Source organism: Neophocaena asiaeorientalis, unplaced genomic scaffold (assembly GCF_003031525.2).
Source record: "Neophocaena asiaeorientalis asiaeorientalis breed wild unplaced genomic scaffold, Neophocaena_asiaeorientalis_V1.1 scaffold332, whole genome shotgun sequence".
NCBI lineage: Eukaryota > Metazoa > Chordata > Mammalia > Artiodactyla > Phocoenidae > Neophocaena > Neophocaena asiaeorientalis.
Window position 1 is genome coordinate 6,063,788 of NW_020173111.1, and position 15,058 is coordinate 6,078,845.

Sequence of the window (15,058 nt, forward strand, 5' to 3'; positions counted from 1 at the left end):
CACATCAACGAAGACCCAGTGCAGCCAAAAAATAAATAAATAAGTGAATTAAAAAAAAAAGAATTAACAGTGGATTGGCGGCTACTAGGTATGGGATTTCTTTTTGGGTGATGAAAATTTTCAGATATGAGAGAGTGGTGATGGTTGATGACTGTACTAAAAACACTTGGATCGTGCATTTTAAAACAGTAAATTTTACATGAATTTTATCTCAATTAAAAATTAACAGTGATCACTAGGAGCCTTTAAAGTTAACAGTGTTTTCCCCTCTAACACTCTCTCTGAGCATATGGAGAAATAAGACAGTCATCCTTAATTAGGAGGAAAGAGTTCTACAAGCTGGCACTTAGGACAAAGAGAACCCAAAATTCTAAGCTACTATCTGGAGGTTTTTCCCTTGCTTTCTCCTTTCCCTAACCATCATGCTTCTTATTGTCAAATCTTCTCTCTGCACCCAATATTGTTTGCTAAATAGCGATGACATTTTAAAATATACAAAGCATCCTAAATCAGCTGAGGGTTTTTCTCCTTCATCAATCTAATTTGTCCCAAGCTTGGATTTACTAGTAACCCCTCATGGATGTGGGAACATGCTAGCTTCTTTTCTTTTAGATCCTTCTGCACCAAGTCAACGGGGTTTTGTTCCAAAATCAAAACACAGCTGAATTAGCTTTTTGAAACTGAGCTGATCTAAGGCTGTGATCCTGCTAAGTTTAGGGAAGTATTGAAAGCTGAATTCAGGTTGAAAAAACAAACAAAAGATGGGTCAATTCTCAGAACCCGCAAAAATCTGGTCCTTACCTATTTCCTCTAGCTTTTTAAAAATGTTTTTTGTTTTTATTATATTTTAAATGTATTTATTTCATTTATTTATATTTCGCTGTGTTGGGTCTTCGTTGCTATGCGTGGGCTTTCTCTAGTTGCTGCGAGCGGGGGCTACTGGGCTACTCTTTGTTGTGGTTCACGGGCTTCTCATTGCGGTGGATTCTCTTTGTCACAGAGCACTGGGCTCTAGGCATGCGGGCTTCAGTAGTTGTGGCCTGCGGGCTCTAGAATGCAGGCTCACTAGCTGTGGCACACAGGCTTTGTTGCTCCACAACATGTGGGATCTCCCCGGACTGGGGCTCGAACCACTGTCCCCTGCATTGGCAGGCGGATTCTTAACCACCGCGCCACCAGAGAAGCCCTGTCTAGCTTTTTGTCAAAGGAGAGCCTCACCTTGAACTTTCCGCTCCAGCCACTCTATCATTTATCCCATTTCCCCTGTGACTCACAGGACCTTTGCACGTGCTATTTCCTCTCCCCAAGACCCTCTCCTCTCTTTTGCCTAGCTGATTTCCACTCATCTTTCAGATCTTCCCGGACCAAGCCAAAACGCCAAGGGAATCTTGTAATCACTGGCCTTGCCATTCGGAGCACATTTAATAGACGTGGGGAATTATGTCTCGGCAGAGGAGGTTCCAGGGCACCCTAGACGTGATTTCATTTTAAAGACCTTTCAAGGAGATCTTGGAAAGCTAGAGGTGGGCCTGCAGGACCAAAGCACAGGCTTTCTCTTGTGCATTAAGGAGTGGTTCAGGGGCCCTGTGGGGGCGTTTGGGCGCGCGGGGACTCGGTGAGCTGCAAGAGGGAGGCGGGGTCGCAGGACAGCTGCGCTCCTTGTTTCCTCCCAGGCTGATAGTGTTCCGGGCTCGTCCGAGGGGGCAGCCCCGGCGAGCTTCACTTTCCCCACTGAGAACCCACGCGCCACCCCGGGCCCGCCGCCTCGCGGGCACTCCCCAGACACTCACCCTCCGCCCGCACGGAGAGCCCTGGCAGGCCGAGCAGGAGCAGCGCCGCCGCCCAGAGCCGGGTGCGGGAGCCGGGTCCCTTGGCAGACATGGTCCGGGCGTCCATGGGCGGGTGGCTGGAGCGCGGGCTCTGGCTGCGCCGCAATCGGGGGTGCCCGCGCCACTGCGCCGCGCACGCCACTCGGCTCCGCGTGCTGTGCTCTGTTCGCGCGTCGCAGGCTTCGCGCCCGGCGCGCAGACAGGGAGGAGCGCGGGGAGCCAGGGAGGCTGGGGATGCCAGATCCGCAGCGCTGGGGCCCCGAGCTCCCAGGGTGTCCAGTACTCGGCGCCGGGGAGGCGGCTGTAGCCGGGCTCCGCCTTCGTGCTGGGCACCTGGGGGCCTCGGTGCCAAAAGAGGCTGAGCCGAACGAACGGCGAGCTCCCTGGGTGCCTCCGGGGCAGAGGGGAAGGGCGCGTGGAGGCGGGGAGAACGGAGAGCCCGCTGCAGGGAACCCCCGCCTGCCTGGGGACCCTCTGCGAAAGGGTGACGCAGTCTGAGAGGCCAACCCACCCCACACACCCCCGCTCCGGGAGGACCGTGAAAAAACTGATGCCTAACTCTGTGCTCTGACTCTTGACTTTGCAGCTCGCGTCCTCCTGTAGAGGAAGAACATTTTTACGAAAAAGGAAGCTCTAACTTGCCAGCCTCACTCTGAGGAGTGAAACGCACGGAATAGCGAGACTCCCCTTCCCTAAAAGGCCTGACAATCATTCACATGTGAGTGTAAATTAATTTACTTAACTATGCATCTTGCAACAGCTAGCTGGTAACCTGAGGAGTGAGAATTCACATGTCTGGGCTGGAGGGGACCTTTGAAAGCCTGGTTATTGCTGAGAATGGAGGGGAGGGGGCAGAAGGCACCTGCAGGAATACGCATTGATTCCTTCAGGAGCTGTGCCTACGATTGCTTTCAGAATAGTCAATTGGATATTACTACCGAATTCTAATGAAATTTTAAAGTTTGTCTTTATTCAGACCCGTCCTGCCCTGTCCTGATTTGGAGAGATAGCACGCTCTAAAGGTTTATTTGGTACAACTGCTTTAGAGAACTGTTTGTCTGTTTCATATAAAGTTAAAAATACACCTCCTTGAAGACACAGAATTCCGCTCCTGGGTGTATATCCAAAAGAAATGAAAACGTATGTGCACAAAAAGATTTATACCCAAATTTCATAGCAGCTTTATTCCCAATAATTAAAAACTGGAAGCAACCCAAATGTCATCAAGCAACGAACAGAAAAACAAACGGCGTCATGTTTATGCAATAGAATACTCTTCATCAGTAAGAGGAAGGAGCTCCTGATGCACTCAGTAACGTGGATGAATCTCAAAAATATGACGAGTGAAAGAAGCTTTAGTAAAAGAGTTCATACTGTATGATTTCCTTTCTCTCTCTCTCTCTCTCTTTTTTTTTTTTTTTGCCACACCGCATAGCATGCAGAACTTCCCTGACCAGGGATGGAACCCGCTCCCCCTGCAGTGGAAGCGCCAGGGAAGTCCCTGTATGATTCCATTTTTATATGAAGTTCACAAAGGGGCAGAAATAATCTGTGGTTGCCTTTGAGGAGATGGGAACACACTTCTGATGTAATGGGAACATTCTGTATCTTGATGAGGATGGCTGTCACCCGAGTGTATACACTTCTCAAACCTCACTAAACTGTACACTTAAAATCTGTGCATTTTGTTGAATGCTATTTATACCTTAATTACACATACTTCACGAGTAATGAGTTCAGTTCTTGCCCTGAAGAGTAAATAAGTTTAACAGAAAAGAGTTTAATGAAAGGACCACAGACAGAAACACGGGCAGGGTTGAGAGAACCAATAAGGGACGGTAAAGCCCTTGGGACTGTCAACAGCAGGAAGGGTTACCACCGTGAGGCCTGAAGGTATGAGGGGAGTTGGAGGTGTTATCAAAATCCAGCAGGAGCATGGTCATGAAAGGGGCTACCTGAATGGAGAGGTTAACCACAGGTAGAGGAACACAGTTGCTGCCAGTGGTATGGTAGGGAGGGAGGGAGGAAGAAATACCCCAATCTCTCTCTCCTTCTGCCCTTTAGATTCCTCCTGATGCCTCCTGGTGGCTGAACCATTTGACAGCTGGACGGCAAAGGAGCACAGGTGCCACAGTCCTCAGAGGTCATTCTCCCAGGACGCAGAGTCACGCAGGGGAGGGTAGAGTGGATCTGGAGAGGCAGTTGGAAAACAACCAGCACATTCCATTTATTCTCTTCTTTCATTTGGATGAACATAATTTGGAACAAAACAGAGGAAGCACAAAGTTCTGTCAGTTTCTGTATGATCTGGGAATATGTCAATTCAAAGTCTCACTTGGAGCTAAAACAGTAATATTAACCACTATCACTGGTTATTTTCACTTAAGTGCTGTTTCACATAAAGAGAAATGGCGAAAAGTAAACCCTTATCATAAAATATAGAAACCACAATCCTTGCTCCCGTAACTGGCCAAGAGGTATTATTTGATAATCATTGCAATATTTCCCTTCCACCCTCAGAGCACCTTGGCCGACATGACTTTTTTTAACGGGTGCGAGGGATCCAAACGTTCATTCCTTCTGAGGACCTATCTTTATTAGTTTGCCATGGTTTCTCATTGGCTTGCTATTGGACAGATTCCTGGGATCTAGACATAGTCATCCATACGCGCGTTTTGTAGAAGCAACCCACTTTCCCCTTGGTAATCAGGATCAGTCACCAGCCAGTAGAGTGACCTTCTCTTCTGTTGGAGAGCAATATTAGCTTCCAATTTACTGGCAGATGCCTGTGTGTTTACTGGTGGAAGTATGTCTCCCTTGCCCACCCAAACCTTCCAATTCACCAATCTAAAGGTTGTAGGGATGGCATGCAAAACTTTGGTAGGTGGGTTATTATATGTAATAGAAGGAAGGTCATTCCCACTTCCATTCGTTGGTTCTTAGACGGTGTATTCTGTCTATAAGAGAAATGACACCATATATTGGCTGCTGGCTTAAGGCATATACTGTATCCTGGGCCAGTGCCCTAACCTCTCAGGGTATTGGCTCAGCTAGTACCCTGTGACCTCACCTTTCTATCAAGCCATCTGCTTCTGGGTGATGGGGCATAGAGTAAAACTCATGGGCATGATGCCATTGCCATACTGCCTTTGCTGAAAAATCAGTTTCTTGGTTATAGATGATGTAATGTGCGATTCCATGGCAATAGATGAGGCATTCTATGAGTCCACGATATCATGCTGGTAGAAGCAAGGCAGGCAAAGAAGGCAAAATCGTATCTAAAGTAAGGATCTATTCCAATGAGGACAAATAATTGTGACCCCTGTGAAAAAAAAAGGGATCCCATATAAACAACTTCCCCCCACATAACAGGAAGGGCCAGCTAGGGAATGATGTCTTGTGGGGACTCATGGTGGCCTCTGCTGTTGGCACATTGGATGCTCAGCAGTGGTGGTAACCAGATCAACTCTGAGGAAGAAGAGAAGTTTGTGTTATTGCATTCCTGCATGGCCTCCATCTCTGCCACCATGACCCCTGCGTACATGGTTCCATTACACAAGTGCAGATGTGGCTGGGGACAGAGGTACCTGACAGCCAGAGAATGGGTCCAGTCCTCCAAGGTGACACCTGATTATTAGGGGTAACTTCTTCATTGAATTCTTCTTGTGGGGGGGTGGCATAGGCTACATACACATTGCCAGGCTGCTCATTCCAAGATGTCCAGACTGACTTTTTTTTTTTTTGGCTGTGGGGCGGCATGTGGGATCTTAGCTCCCTGGCCAGGGATTGAACCCGTGCCCCCTGCAGTGGAAGCGTGGAGTCTTAACCACTGGACCTCCAGGGAAGTCCCCCCATACTGACATCTTATTCTCAGTTTTTCAGTGTTGAAATAGCTGTCTCTGACCAGCTATTTTAGGCATTATCCATAAATTAGTACAGATCCATGAATAAGGCCATCTCTCCTTTCATGTAAACCAAAGTTCCACACATTGGGAAGATCTTCTTTTGCTCCTGGGTTTTTCATTGTGGTAAAATATACATAACATAAAACTTACCACTTTAACCATGTGTAAGTGTATGGTTCTGTGGCATTAAGTACATTCACATTGCTGTGCAACCTTCACTCCTGTCCGTCTCCAGAACTTTTTCATCATCCCCAACGGAAACTTTGCCCCCATTAAACACTAACTCCCATTCCTCCGTTCCCTCCCTCCAGCTCCTGGTAACTTCTTTTCAACCTTCTGTCTGTATGAATTTGACTATTCTAGGTACCTCATATAAGTGGAATCATACAGTGTTTCTCCTTTTATGTCACGACAGTTTTTTAGTTCTGTACCAGAGTGGAGATGGCTAGTGCCACGCCATGGACACTCAAGTACAGAGCAGGCCCAAGTTTTTCCTTCCTGTGTTAAGTAAAACTCCCCATGAGTCCATAGATGTGGGTTGAGGTACAGGTAGCAAAGCAGTAGAAGCAAGTGCCCTGGAATCTGAGCCACCTGCTTATGTAATTTACTTGTTCCTTTCAGGCCTGCTCTTGTATACTCCATTTCCATTTGACAGTGGAATTCCGCTCTGTAGTTCAAAATGCCCCATTCGGGTAAGGTCTCATACTCACATGGTCAAGCAGTCAGTCTCTACCAGGGCCCAGTTGCGAGGTAGGAACTGCTTATCAAATGGAGAATAGATGATTATACTCTAAAACTCTAGGGATCTACGTCACCATTCTACTATGTGGTTTGCCCATGCTTCATAAGGCATCCCCACCTACATTTAAAGTATTGTGTCTTTTATGGCATGAGGCCAAAGTGGCAACACAGTTTGCTCTGCAGCCTGGATACTGCAGAGTTCCCTATTGCTATGGACTGCTTTCAAAACTGTAAGCCTTATGAGTTTCCACATAGTAAATGGTCCCTAAACCATTGTATCTTCTTTTTGCAAAATTTATTTTACTGAAGTATAGTTGATTTACAATGTTGTGTTAGTTTCTGGTGTATAGCAAAGGGATTCAGTTATACGTATATATATATATATATATATATATATATATATATACATTCTTTTTAATATTCTTTTCCATTATGGTTTATCACAGGATATTGAATATAGTTCCTGGTGCTATACAGTAGGACCTTGTTATTTATCCATTCTGTATATAATAGTTTCCATCAGCTAATCCCAGCCTCCCATTCCATCCCTCCCCCAACCCCCCCACCCCAGCAACCACAAGTCTTTTCTCTATGTCTGTGAGTCTGTTTCATAGATAAGTTCGTTAGTGTCATATTTTAGATTCCACCTGTAAGTGATATCATATGATATTTGTCTTTCTCTTTCTGACTTCACTTAGTATGATAATCTCTAGGCCATCCATGTTGCTGCAAATGGCATTATTTCATTCTTTTTTATGGCTGAGTAGTATTCCATTGTGTATACATACCACATGTTCCTTTTTTATTTGGACCGCACTGCACAGCATGTGAAACTTCCCCCATCAGGGGTCAAGCTCTTGCCCCCTGTAGTGAAAGCACAGAGTCTTAACCACTGGGCCACCAGGGAAGTCCGTACCATAACTTCTTTATCCATTCATCTGTCGATGGACATTTAGGTTGTTTCCATGTCTTAACTATTGTGTATAGTGCTGCTATGAACATAGGGATGCATGTATCTTTTTTGAATTATAGTTTTCTCTGAGTGTATGCCCAGGAGTGGGATTGCTGTATCATATGGCAACTCTATTTTTAGTTTTATGAGGAACCTCCATACTGTTCTCCATAGTGGCTGCACCAACTTACGTTCCCACCAACAGTGTAGGAGGGTTCCTTTTTCTTCACATCCTCTCTAGCATTTGTCATTTGTAGACTTTTTTAATGATGGCCATTCTGACTGATGCGAGGTGGTACCTCATTTCTCTAATGATTAGTGATGTTGAGCATCTTTTCATGTGCCTGTTGGCCATCTGTATATCTTCTTTGGAGAAATATCTATTTAAATCTTCTGCCCATTTTTTGATTGGGTTTTTTGTTGTTGAGTTGATAAGCTGTTTGTTTATTTTGGAAATTAAGTCCTTGTTGCATCTTTCGCAAATATTTTCTCACAGGCGGTAGGTTGTCTTTTTGTTTTGTTTATGGTTTCCTTTGCTGTACAACTGTTGTATCTTCTTATCCATGGTGGTAGTATGTGGCTATCAGTTTCTCTCTAGATAAAGTCCTGACATAAAACAGTGAAAATGTGCTACTATTCTTGCTGGCTGAAGGAATTAAAAATGAACCATTTACTGGGTTAATAACAGGTGCTAAAGCCTGTATTTATGTATTCTAGTAATGACAATATACCTGGAAGAGCAGTTGCAACTGGCATCACCACCTGATTAATTTGAAGATAAGCTACTAATATTTTCCAATAATTCCATAATATTTTCCAGCTTTTGCTCTGGCAAACAGGAAAGAAACATTGAATGACCAAAAATCCTGTTTTATACTTCCTGTTTACACCTGTTGTCCCAGGGTCCCATCCATTTTCATACCTGACCCAGATTTTTCATTTTCTAAAGAAGTGTTTTTAACACTAGAATTAACATAAGCCAGAATGGTGGTCCTCAATTTTGCACTCCTAGCTTCTGCATGTTTTCATTTAGTAGTGGGTGAGATGCATGTGCAATTCTCACTTGAAAACATGAACGATAAGCAGTGACCCATCTCATTTTCCCTGATCGTTTTCTGATGCCACGTAACCAGCTTCTCCCTTTGAAGGACAGTATGCAGAATGATCAGTGACATAAATCAAGTGTGCTCAGACACAAGGAGCTAGGGACAGCTCACTCCTTATGGTCTCTGGTCGTGGTGGGAAAAGTATTCGAAGCCTTGCCAACCACTCAATTTACTAGGCAGTTTTTCAGTGGCCTGTAAGATCCATGAGGCCAACAGTCAGCAGGTCAGGGAGAAAAGTGAGCACTTAGTAGGTAGTTTGAGTGCTTTTGCTACATTCTGTGTCTGGGTATGAGAAAGAAACTATAAGTAACCTCTTGAACACCTTGTGACTATACAGTGTAGGTCACTGTGTTGTGATTATATTTATGGGTTCTTTCCTTTTCCCGGAGAATAAGTTTCCAGAGGGCAGGGGCAGTGTCTCACCATCTCTTTATCCCAGCGTCTACCACAGCCGCTATCCCAGTGCCTGGCACATAATAAGTCCTCAGTGAATGTCTGATAAATGAACGAGTGCATACTTTGCATGGTATTGTGGGCACTCTGTTTCCCTCAGCCCACGTCCTTGAATGCTTACTCATCTTTCTTGACTCAATACTAGCATCATCTCCCTCTGAGAAGTCTTTTTTGTGACTAGTCCAGTCTCTCCACTGACGATTCTCTCCTTTGTGCTCCCCATGTACCCTGAAGAGTTGCCTCAGCAATCATGGTTCTTTAATGGAACAGTTGTTCTACAGATCTGTCTCTCCCACTTGTCTGAATGTCCTTGAGGACAAAGACCATGTATTTTCTGTGTTTTTATCTCTGGTGCCTTAAGAAGTGCCTGGTTCATGGTGGGTTCCCAACCTCTGTTTGATAAGTTCATCATATACCAGACCTGTGGGGTTAACTCATCCAAGGACCCCAAGCAGAGAGCATGTCAAGGGCCATGGAGATGGTCTCAGTAAAATAAGGAACTTGCCAAGGGATTGCATGGATCTCTTCTTAACATCTTTTCAGGGCAACCATGTCCATTTATGTTCTATCTTTGGTAGCTAGTACAGTGCCTAGCATATAGGGGGCATTTAATTAAGCTTCGATGAGCAGAAGGATGAATGAGTGAGCCTCAAAAGCAATATATGCCAGCCAATGTAGGTTTAAAACTTGATGGATCCAAAGCAGTCTCACAAATCATCTGCCTCCAGTCCGAAGCCACATAACTGAAAAGTCACTGCATAATGTAGCGTTTACACGCAGGCTGCCTTCAGGGCTACGGAGGTTGTGGGCTGGGTCCTGAGTAAACACAGCCTACACTGAAAAGCCACTGTGGGCTCTGGGAGTTCTTTCAAGTTCCTCTGGGTTCTGAACTTGATTTGCAGCTGGAGCCAAGTCTCTACGAAGTACCCCCCTCTTTTCGGCAATTGAATTATTAACTAAAAGAAAACCATCCAGTGTAGCAGTTAGCAGTGGGCTGCCAGTGGTAGAGAAATTTTATTTTGTTTACTCAGAGTGTTTGCACCTAATCTATTGAAGAGTAGGAATGAGCCCTCAGAAAGCAATTCAGAAGACCTGGTTCTGAAGGAAGACAGGCTTTGGACTTGGTAGGGAGGCAGTTCAGGGCAGCCAAGGAGTGGCGCTGCAGTGCTACCCCTCAGGACAAGACTGATTTCCAGGTGGGTGTTATCCACAGCTTCCTTCTGTGCTGGCTTTTCAGGGACCCTGGGAGGGCCCCAGGGCTCCAGTCTCCCAGATATCTCCTGCAATCCCTGATTTGAATTCTGCATCATTCACTGAAGTCTTTGGTCCTTGTTGAGATGCAAAGGCACAGAGAGGGACAACTCTGGAAAGGAGTCTGAGTTTAAGTCTGACTTTTGCAACTAATAACCCTATGAATACATCACTTTACATCTCTGGGCCTCGGTTTCTTTACCTATAAAATACAGATGAAAGTGCTACCTAACATACCGGGTTTTTGAGATTGGAATTACTTTGTTTTTGTTTTTGTTTTTGGCCACACCCTGCAGCTTTTGGGATAAGTATACTGCAGTCTTCTATCATGTCTAACCTTAAGATCCTCACTTCTTTAAACCTCACAGAGTAACCACTGAACTCTGTCCTTTGCTTTGGGAAAGCAGGGCAAACTGACCATCTCTGCTGAATTCCCTGTGGAACTCTCAGCCCTTAAACATGATGACTGCTATTCCAGGGACTGTTCATCCTAGATCTTGCTCAGGTAGCCCATGTATTAATAGTAGGCAGTCCTGTTGTGCCCATTGGTATACTTGTACTTGTCAGGCAATGTACCCAAAACTTCATTTCCAGCAGAATGGTCATCATGTACATGAGACATGGTGAGAAGGCACAAAAACCCAACGCAATGATGTGACATGTTAAATATCCCTCATCTTAGCCCATATGTTGATTTTGCTTTTTACTGAAGTATAACAAAGACACAGACATTTAAAAATTTACTTTGAGGAGTAGTGTGATAGAAGGGCCCGAGATGCTTGGCTTCTTCTCTTAGTCTGTCATCAGCCTATTGGACTAATCATTCCTTTGCCTTCCATTTCTCATTCAGTAAAGCCCAGCAATGAAGAGATGGCTTATAAGGAGACTTCCATTATTCTCTTTGGCTCCAGTGGCCCCTTTCCTCATGCATGGCTGTTTTCTGTGTTTAGAATGCCTTCTGTTGGCCAAGCTGGAGTCTCTACCTCACACTCCAAATTTACCAGAGCATGGGACCAAATGCGGGCCCTGCTGGAAAGAGGGTTGGATGGGGTTGTCTTGGTCTTGCCACACAGGGCTCTCTGGAAAGGGCAAGAGACGCCAGCAGGAAGAGGAAAGAGGTTTATGTAAGCTGCCCAAGGGCTGTGAAAAGAGCTATAAAGGGTCCCAAAATAGAAATGCATCCACAAGGGACACGGGAGCTCAAACAGGTGGAGGGGAGAAGACTTAATGCCAAGCAAATTTGTGCATTTTGATTGCTAAGTGTCTAGTGCCAATTTCTGAAACAAAACTGTGTTTGCAAATTTAAGTGGTAGTGGGACCATTACCTTGAAGTGGGAAGAAAATCCATGGACCCACTAGGAGTTTGGGGAAAGGGATGATTATCCCCATGAAATAATGTTCAAAGGAACAGTGGAAGGTAAAAACAAACTTGTGCTTTGATCACAGTCCACGTATCACCTTTGTTCAACATGCCAACTCATATGCTTTAAATATAGATTTTTTAATTCATTTGGAGCCTCAGTTTACTGTCTGAAGATATATATCAAGCTGTGTGCAAATATTTTCCCTTTTTAATATTATGTACTGGAAGCTAAAACCACTCACTGCAGAGTTAGCAAATCAACAGCAATTAGGTTAAGGCATCTACAAATAACAGTAGGAATGTACACAGGACAATTTTCCAGGCACTTAACTAGAATTGACTTGGACCCAGATAGGTAGTGGGGAAAAGGGGAGAGTTATATTTAGTCTTTCTCCTCCATTCCCTACAGTGGGTATCAGGGTGGTGAACAGAAAAACAAGTGGGTTCTGCCACCTGGTAGTACTGTGAACGTGGGTAAATTGCTTAGCTCTCATTCATTCAACAAACAAGTGATGGGGAAACAAGAAGTTGAGCAGCAGTCTCAAGGAAAATTCAAGTTGGAGGAGGTTGACAGCTGAAATCTAGGGATGATGCTGGGTTGTGATCAAGAGAGGGCAGCCAGAGCACATGGGAGATGCTACATAGGCATATAGCCACTGAGGGACCCACCAGACATTGAATTAATGCCAGAAGGGCATCCCTGCTCTGGGAAGACTTGCATTATCTGCATCTTGTGTTGCTAGGCATGCCATCTGCTGCCTTAGTGCCTGTTTACTTTTTATGTCATCCATAAAAAAGGTGGTCAAGCTTGCTTTAATTTATTTTTAAAAAGTAGGAATAGCCTTGGGAGAATAATTAGAATCCCACTGTTTTTTGTCAGCATATTTTCCTGTCTACTGACTTTTAAGAGGGCCCTGCCAAATAGTCTGTGTAAGAGTAAATGAACAAATAAAAGGATTGCTCTGTAGCTATTTGGACTTGGTTTTTAAGGAACTTTATCTTCCTTCAGATGAAAAAATAAATTTTTAACTTCAGCTTCTCCAGATTCAACAAAAATGCACAATGTCTGCCTGCAGAAGCAAAAAGCGGAAAAAGATGGAAAGAATGACTCAGTATTCGGGGAAAAGGTTCTGTTATGTGAATAGAGGGCATTGTATGGATTGATTAGGTGGTGATATTGACCAAATTGTTAGGGAAAAAAATGGAGTAGTGGTAGGATCTTTTGAAATACTGCAGAGGAAAAGCTACGTATCAACACAGTGTGTTAAAACTAATCCCTAAATGCCAAAGAAGTTGTCTAGCAAAATGATACTCGCTTATCCAGAGGTCTTCTGTTCTTATTCCAAAATGTCCTTTTCATCAGTATAACTCTAATAATTCTTGAAATTTAAGATTACACGAGTCAAAACAAGTTCATTCACTTATGAAAAATCAAAACATTATATAAAAGCCAAAGTATCCTTTGACTGCCAACTCTGTGAAAGACAAACCCTCACCCTAACCAGAGATATCCACTGTTATGAGTTCAGTGGATACTATTCAGAAAAGAATGAGGCAGATCTATATGTTCTATTAATATAGAAGTCTCAACGTACTGTTGAGAAAACAGAGTTACTGAGTATACATTATACTGTTCTTGTAAAAAATAAAATACACTCGAGACAATACTATATTGTATCTATATATCTACAACATATCTATGTAGTTCTCTCTATTTATGTCTATACTATCTATATCTATATCTAAATCTAAATCTAAATCTCTACATCTAGTGAGTAGAAAAGGTTTAAAGGAATTTTCTCTTCTAGTCATGGTGAAATAGATTAGTTTCTTCTTGAGGATAAGGGACATTTAAAAACCTGTGCAAAATTTGATAACATGTACTTAAAGGCATTAAGCACCCAATAAGATAGTGAATAATTGTTAGACTCTGATCTGTGGAAGAGCAGGTGCTCAGAGATATCATAGAGATTAAGACCTTTTTCCCCCTGGGGGATTATTTACTCATTTTAGAGGGGGCTGCTGAGAGGATGAGAAACTGAATTGTTGTTTTCATAGCATTGTCAGGCTAAGGAAACTGGAAAATGACACACTGCAACCATGAAGGGGTGTTTCTTTGCTTTGTGTTGGGACCTCAGTGCTTCACATTAGTGATAAGATTATACAAAAAAAAGGCTGGTTCTTGCAGAAATTGCAACTCAGCTTTGAATAATCTCAGTCATGAATTTGGTTTAAAGTAAACTCATGTTACTTGGGCATGCATGTGCCTACCAGAAATAAATATATGTTCTCTGGAGGAAGAATACTTCATTCCGGGGAACAAATTAGTCTACAAACAATTTTGCAAGTAGATATCTGATCTACAATTAAAACAGGCACATGAGAAACAAAAAGGAAAAAAAAACAATGAAAACCAGCAGAAACAACAGATGATGAGAAGAAACCCCCAGAGAAACCAGATATTGGAGCTATCAGATTCAGACTTTAAAAAACCTATTCATTGTATTCAGGGAGATAAAAGACAAGTCTGAGAAATATGGCAGAGTACTAGAAACTATAAAAATGTAAAGTCTCCAACTAAAAATTATAATTGAAAAAAAATAATGAATATTTTCAACAGAAGAGTAAACATTGCTGAACAAAGATTTAGTGAACTGGAAGATATGTTGGAAGAAAATATCTAGAATGAAGCATAAAGAGACAAAAGGAAGAAAATATAAGATAAAAAAGAAAATAATAGGTACAGAGAATTCTGTGTGAAGATCAATCATATGATACCTTAAGTGAGAGAAGGAAAAGAGAGGAAGAATGGGGCAGAAAAATATTTTAAGAGATTATGGGGAACTTGCCTGGTGATGCAGTAGTTAAGACTCTGAGCTCCAAATACAGGGGGCCCAGGTTCAATCCCTGGTCAGGGAACTAGATCCCACATGCATGCCACAACTAAGAGTGTGCATGCCACAACTAAGGAGCCTGCCACAACTAATGAGCACACATGCTGCAACTAAGAAGCCTGTGAGCTGCAACTAAGGAGCCTGCCTGCTGCAACTAAGACCCGGCACAACCAAATAAAAAAAAAAGAGAGAGAGATTATGGCTGAGAGTTTTTCTCAGTTGATAAGATACCAAGGGGAGTTCCCTGGCAGTCCAGTGGTTAAGACTCTGCACTTCCACTGCAGAGGACATGGGTTCAAACCCTGGTCAGGGAACTAAGATCCCACATGCTGTGTGGCACGGCCAAGAAATAAAAAAAAAAAAGATATCAAGCCACAGATCCTAGAGGACAAACAAAGCCATGCAGGATAAACACAAAGAAAGCTATATCCTAACCCTAACTCCTAATGTGATGGTGTTAGTGGGATTAGTGCCCTTATAAAAGGGACCTCAGAGAGCTTTCTCACCCTCTACCCACCATGTGAGGATACAGTGAGAAGACAGAAGTCTGCAACCTGGAAGACA

At 43.5% G+C, this 15,058-nt stretch overlaps 1 protein-coding gene across 1 annotated transcript in view; it reads right to left on the reverse strand.

Annotated features, from left to right (window-relative positions):
* SUSD5 (sushi domain containing 5) overlaps positions 1-3,766 on the reverse strand; it is a 36,075-nt gene extending 32,309 nt beyond the window's left edge. The window contains exons 1-2 of the mRNA XM_024743477.1: positions 3,706-3,766; positions 1,791-2,426 (exon numbers count right to left, since the gene is read on the reverse strand). Of these exons, the coding sequence (XP_024599245.1) occupies positions 1,791-2,426; positions 3,706-3,766 (697 nt within the window). The remainder of the gene's footprint in view (positions 1-1,790; positions 2,427-3,705) is intronic.
* Positions 3,767-15,058: the final 11,292 nt, after the last annotated feature.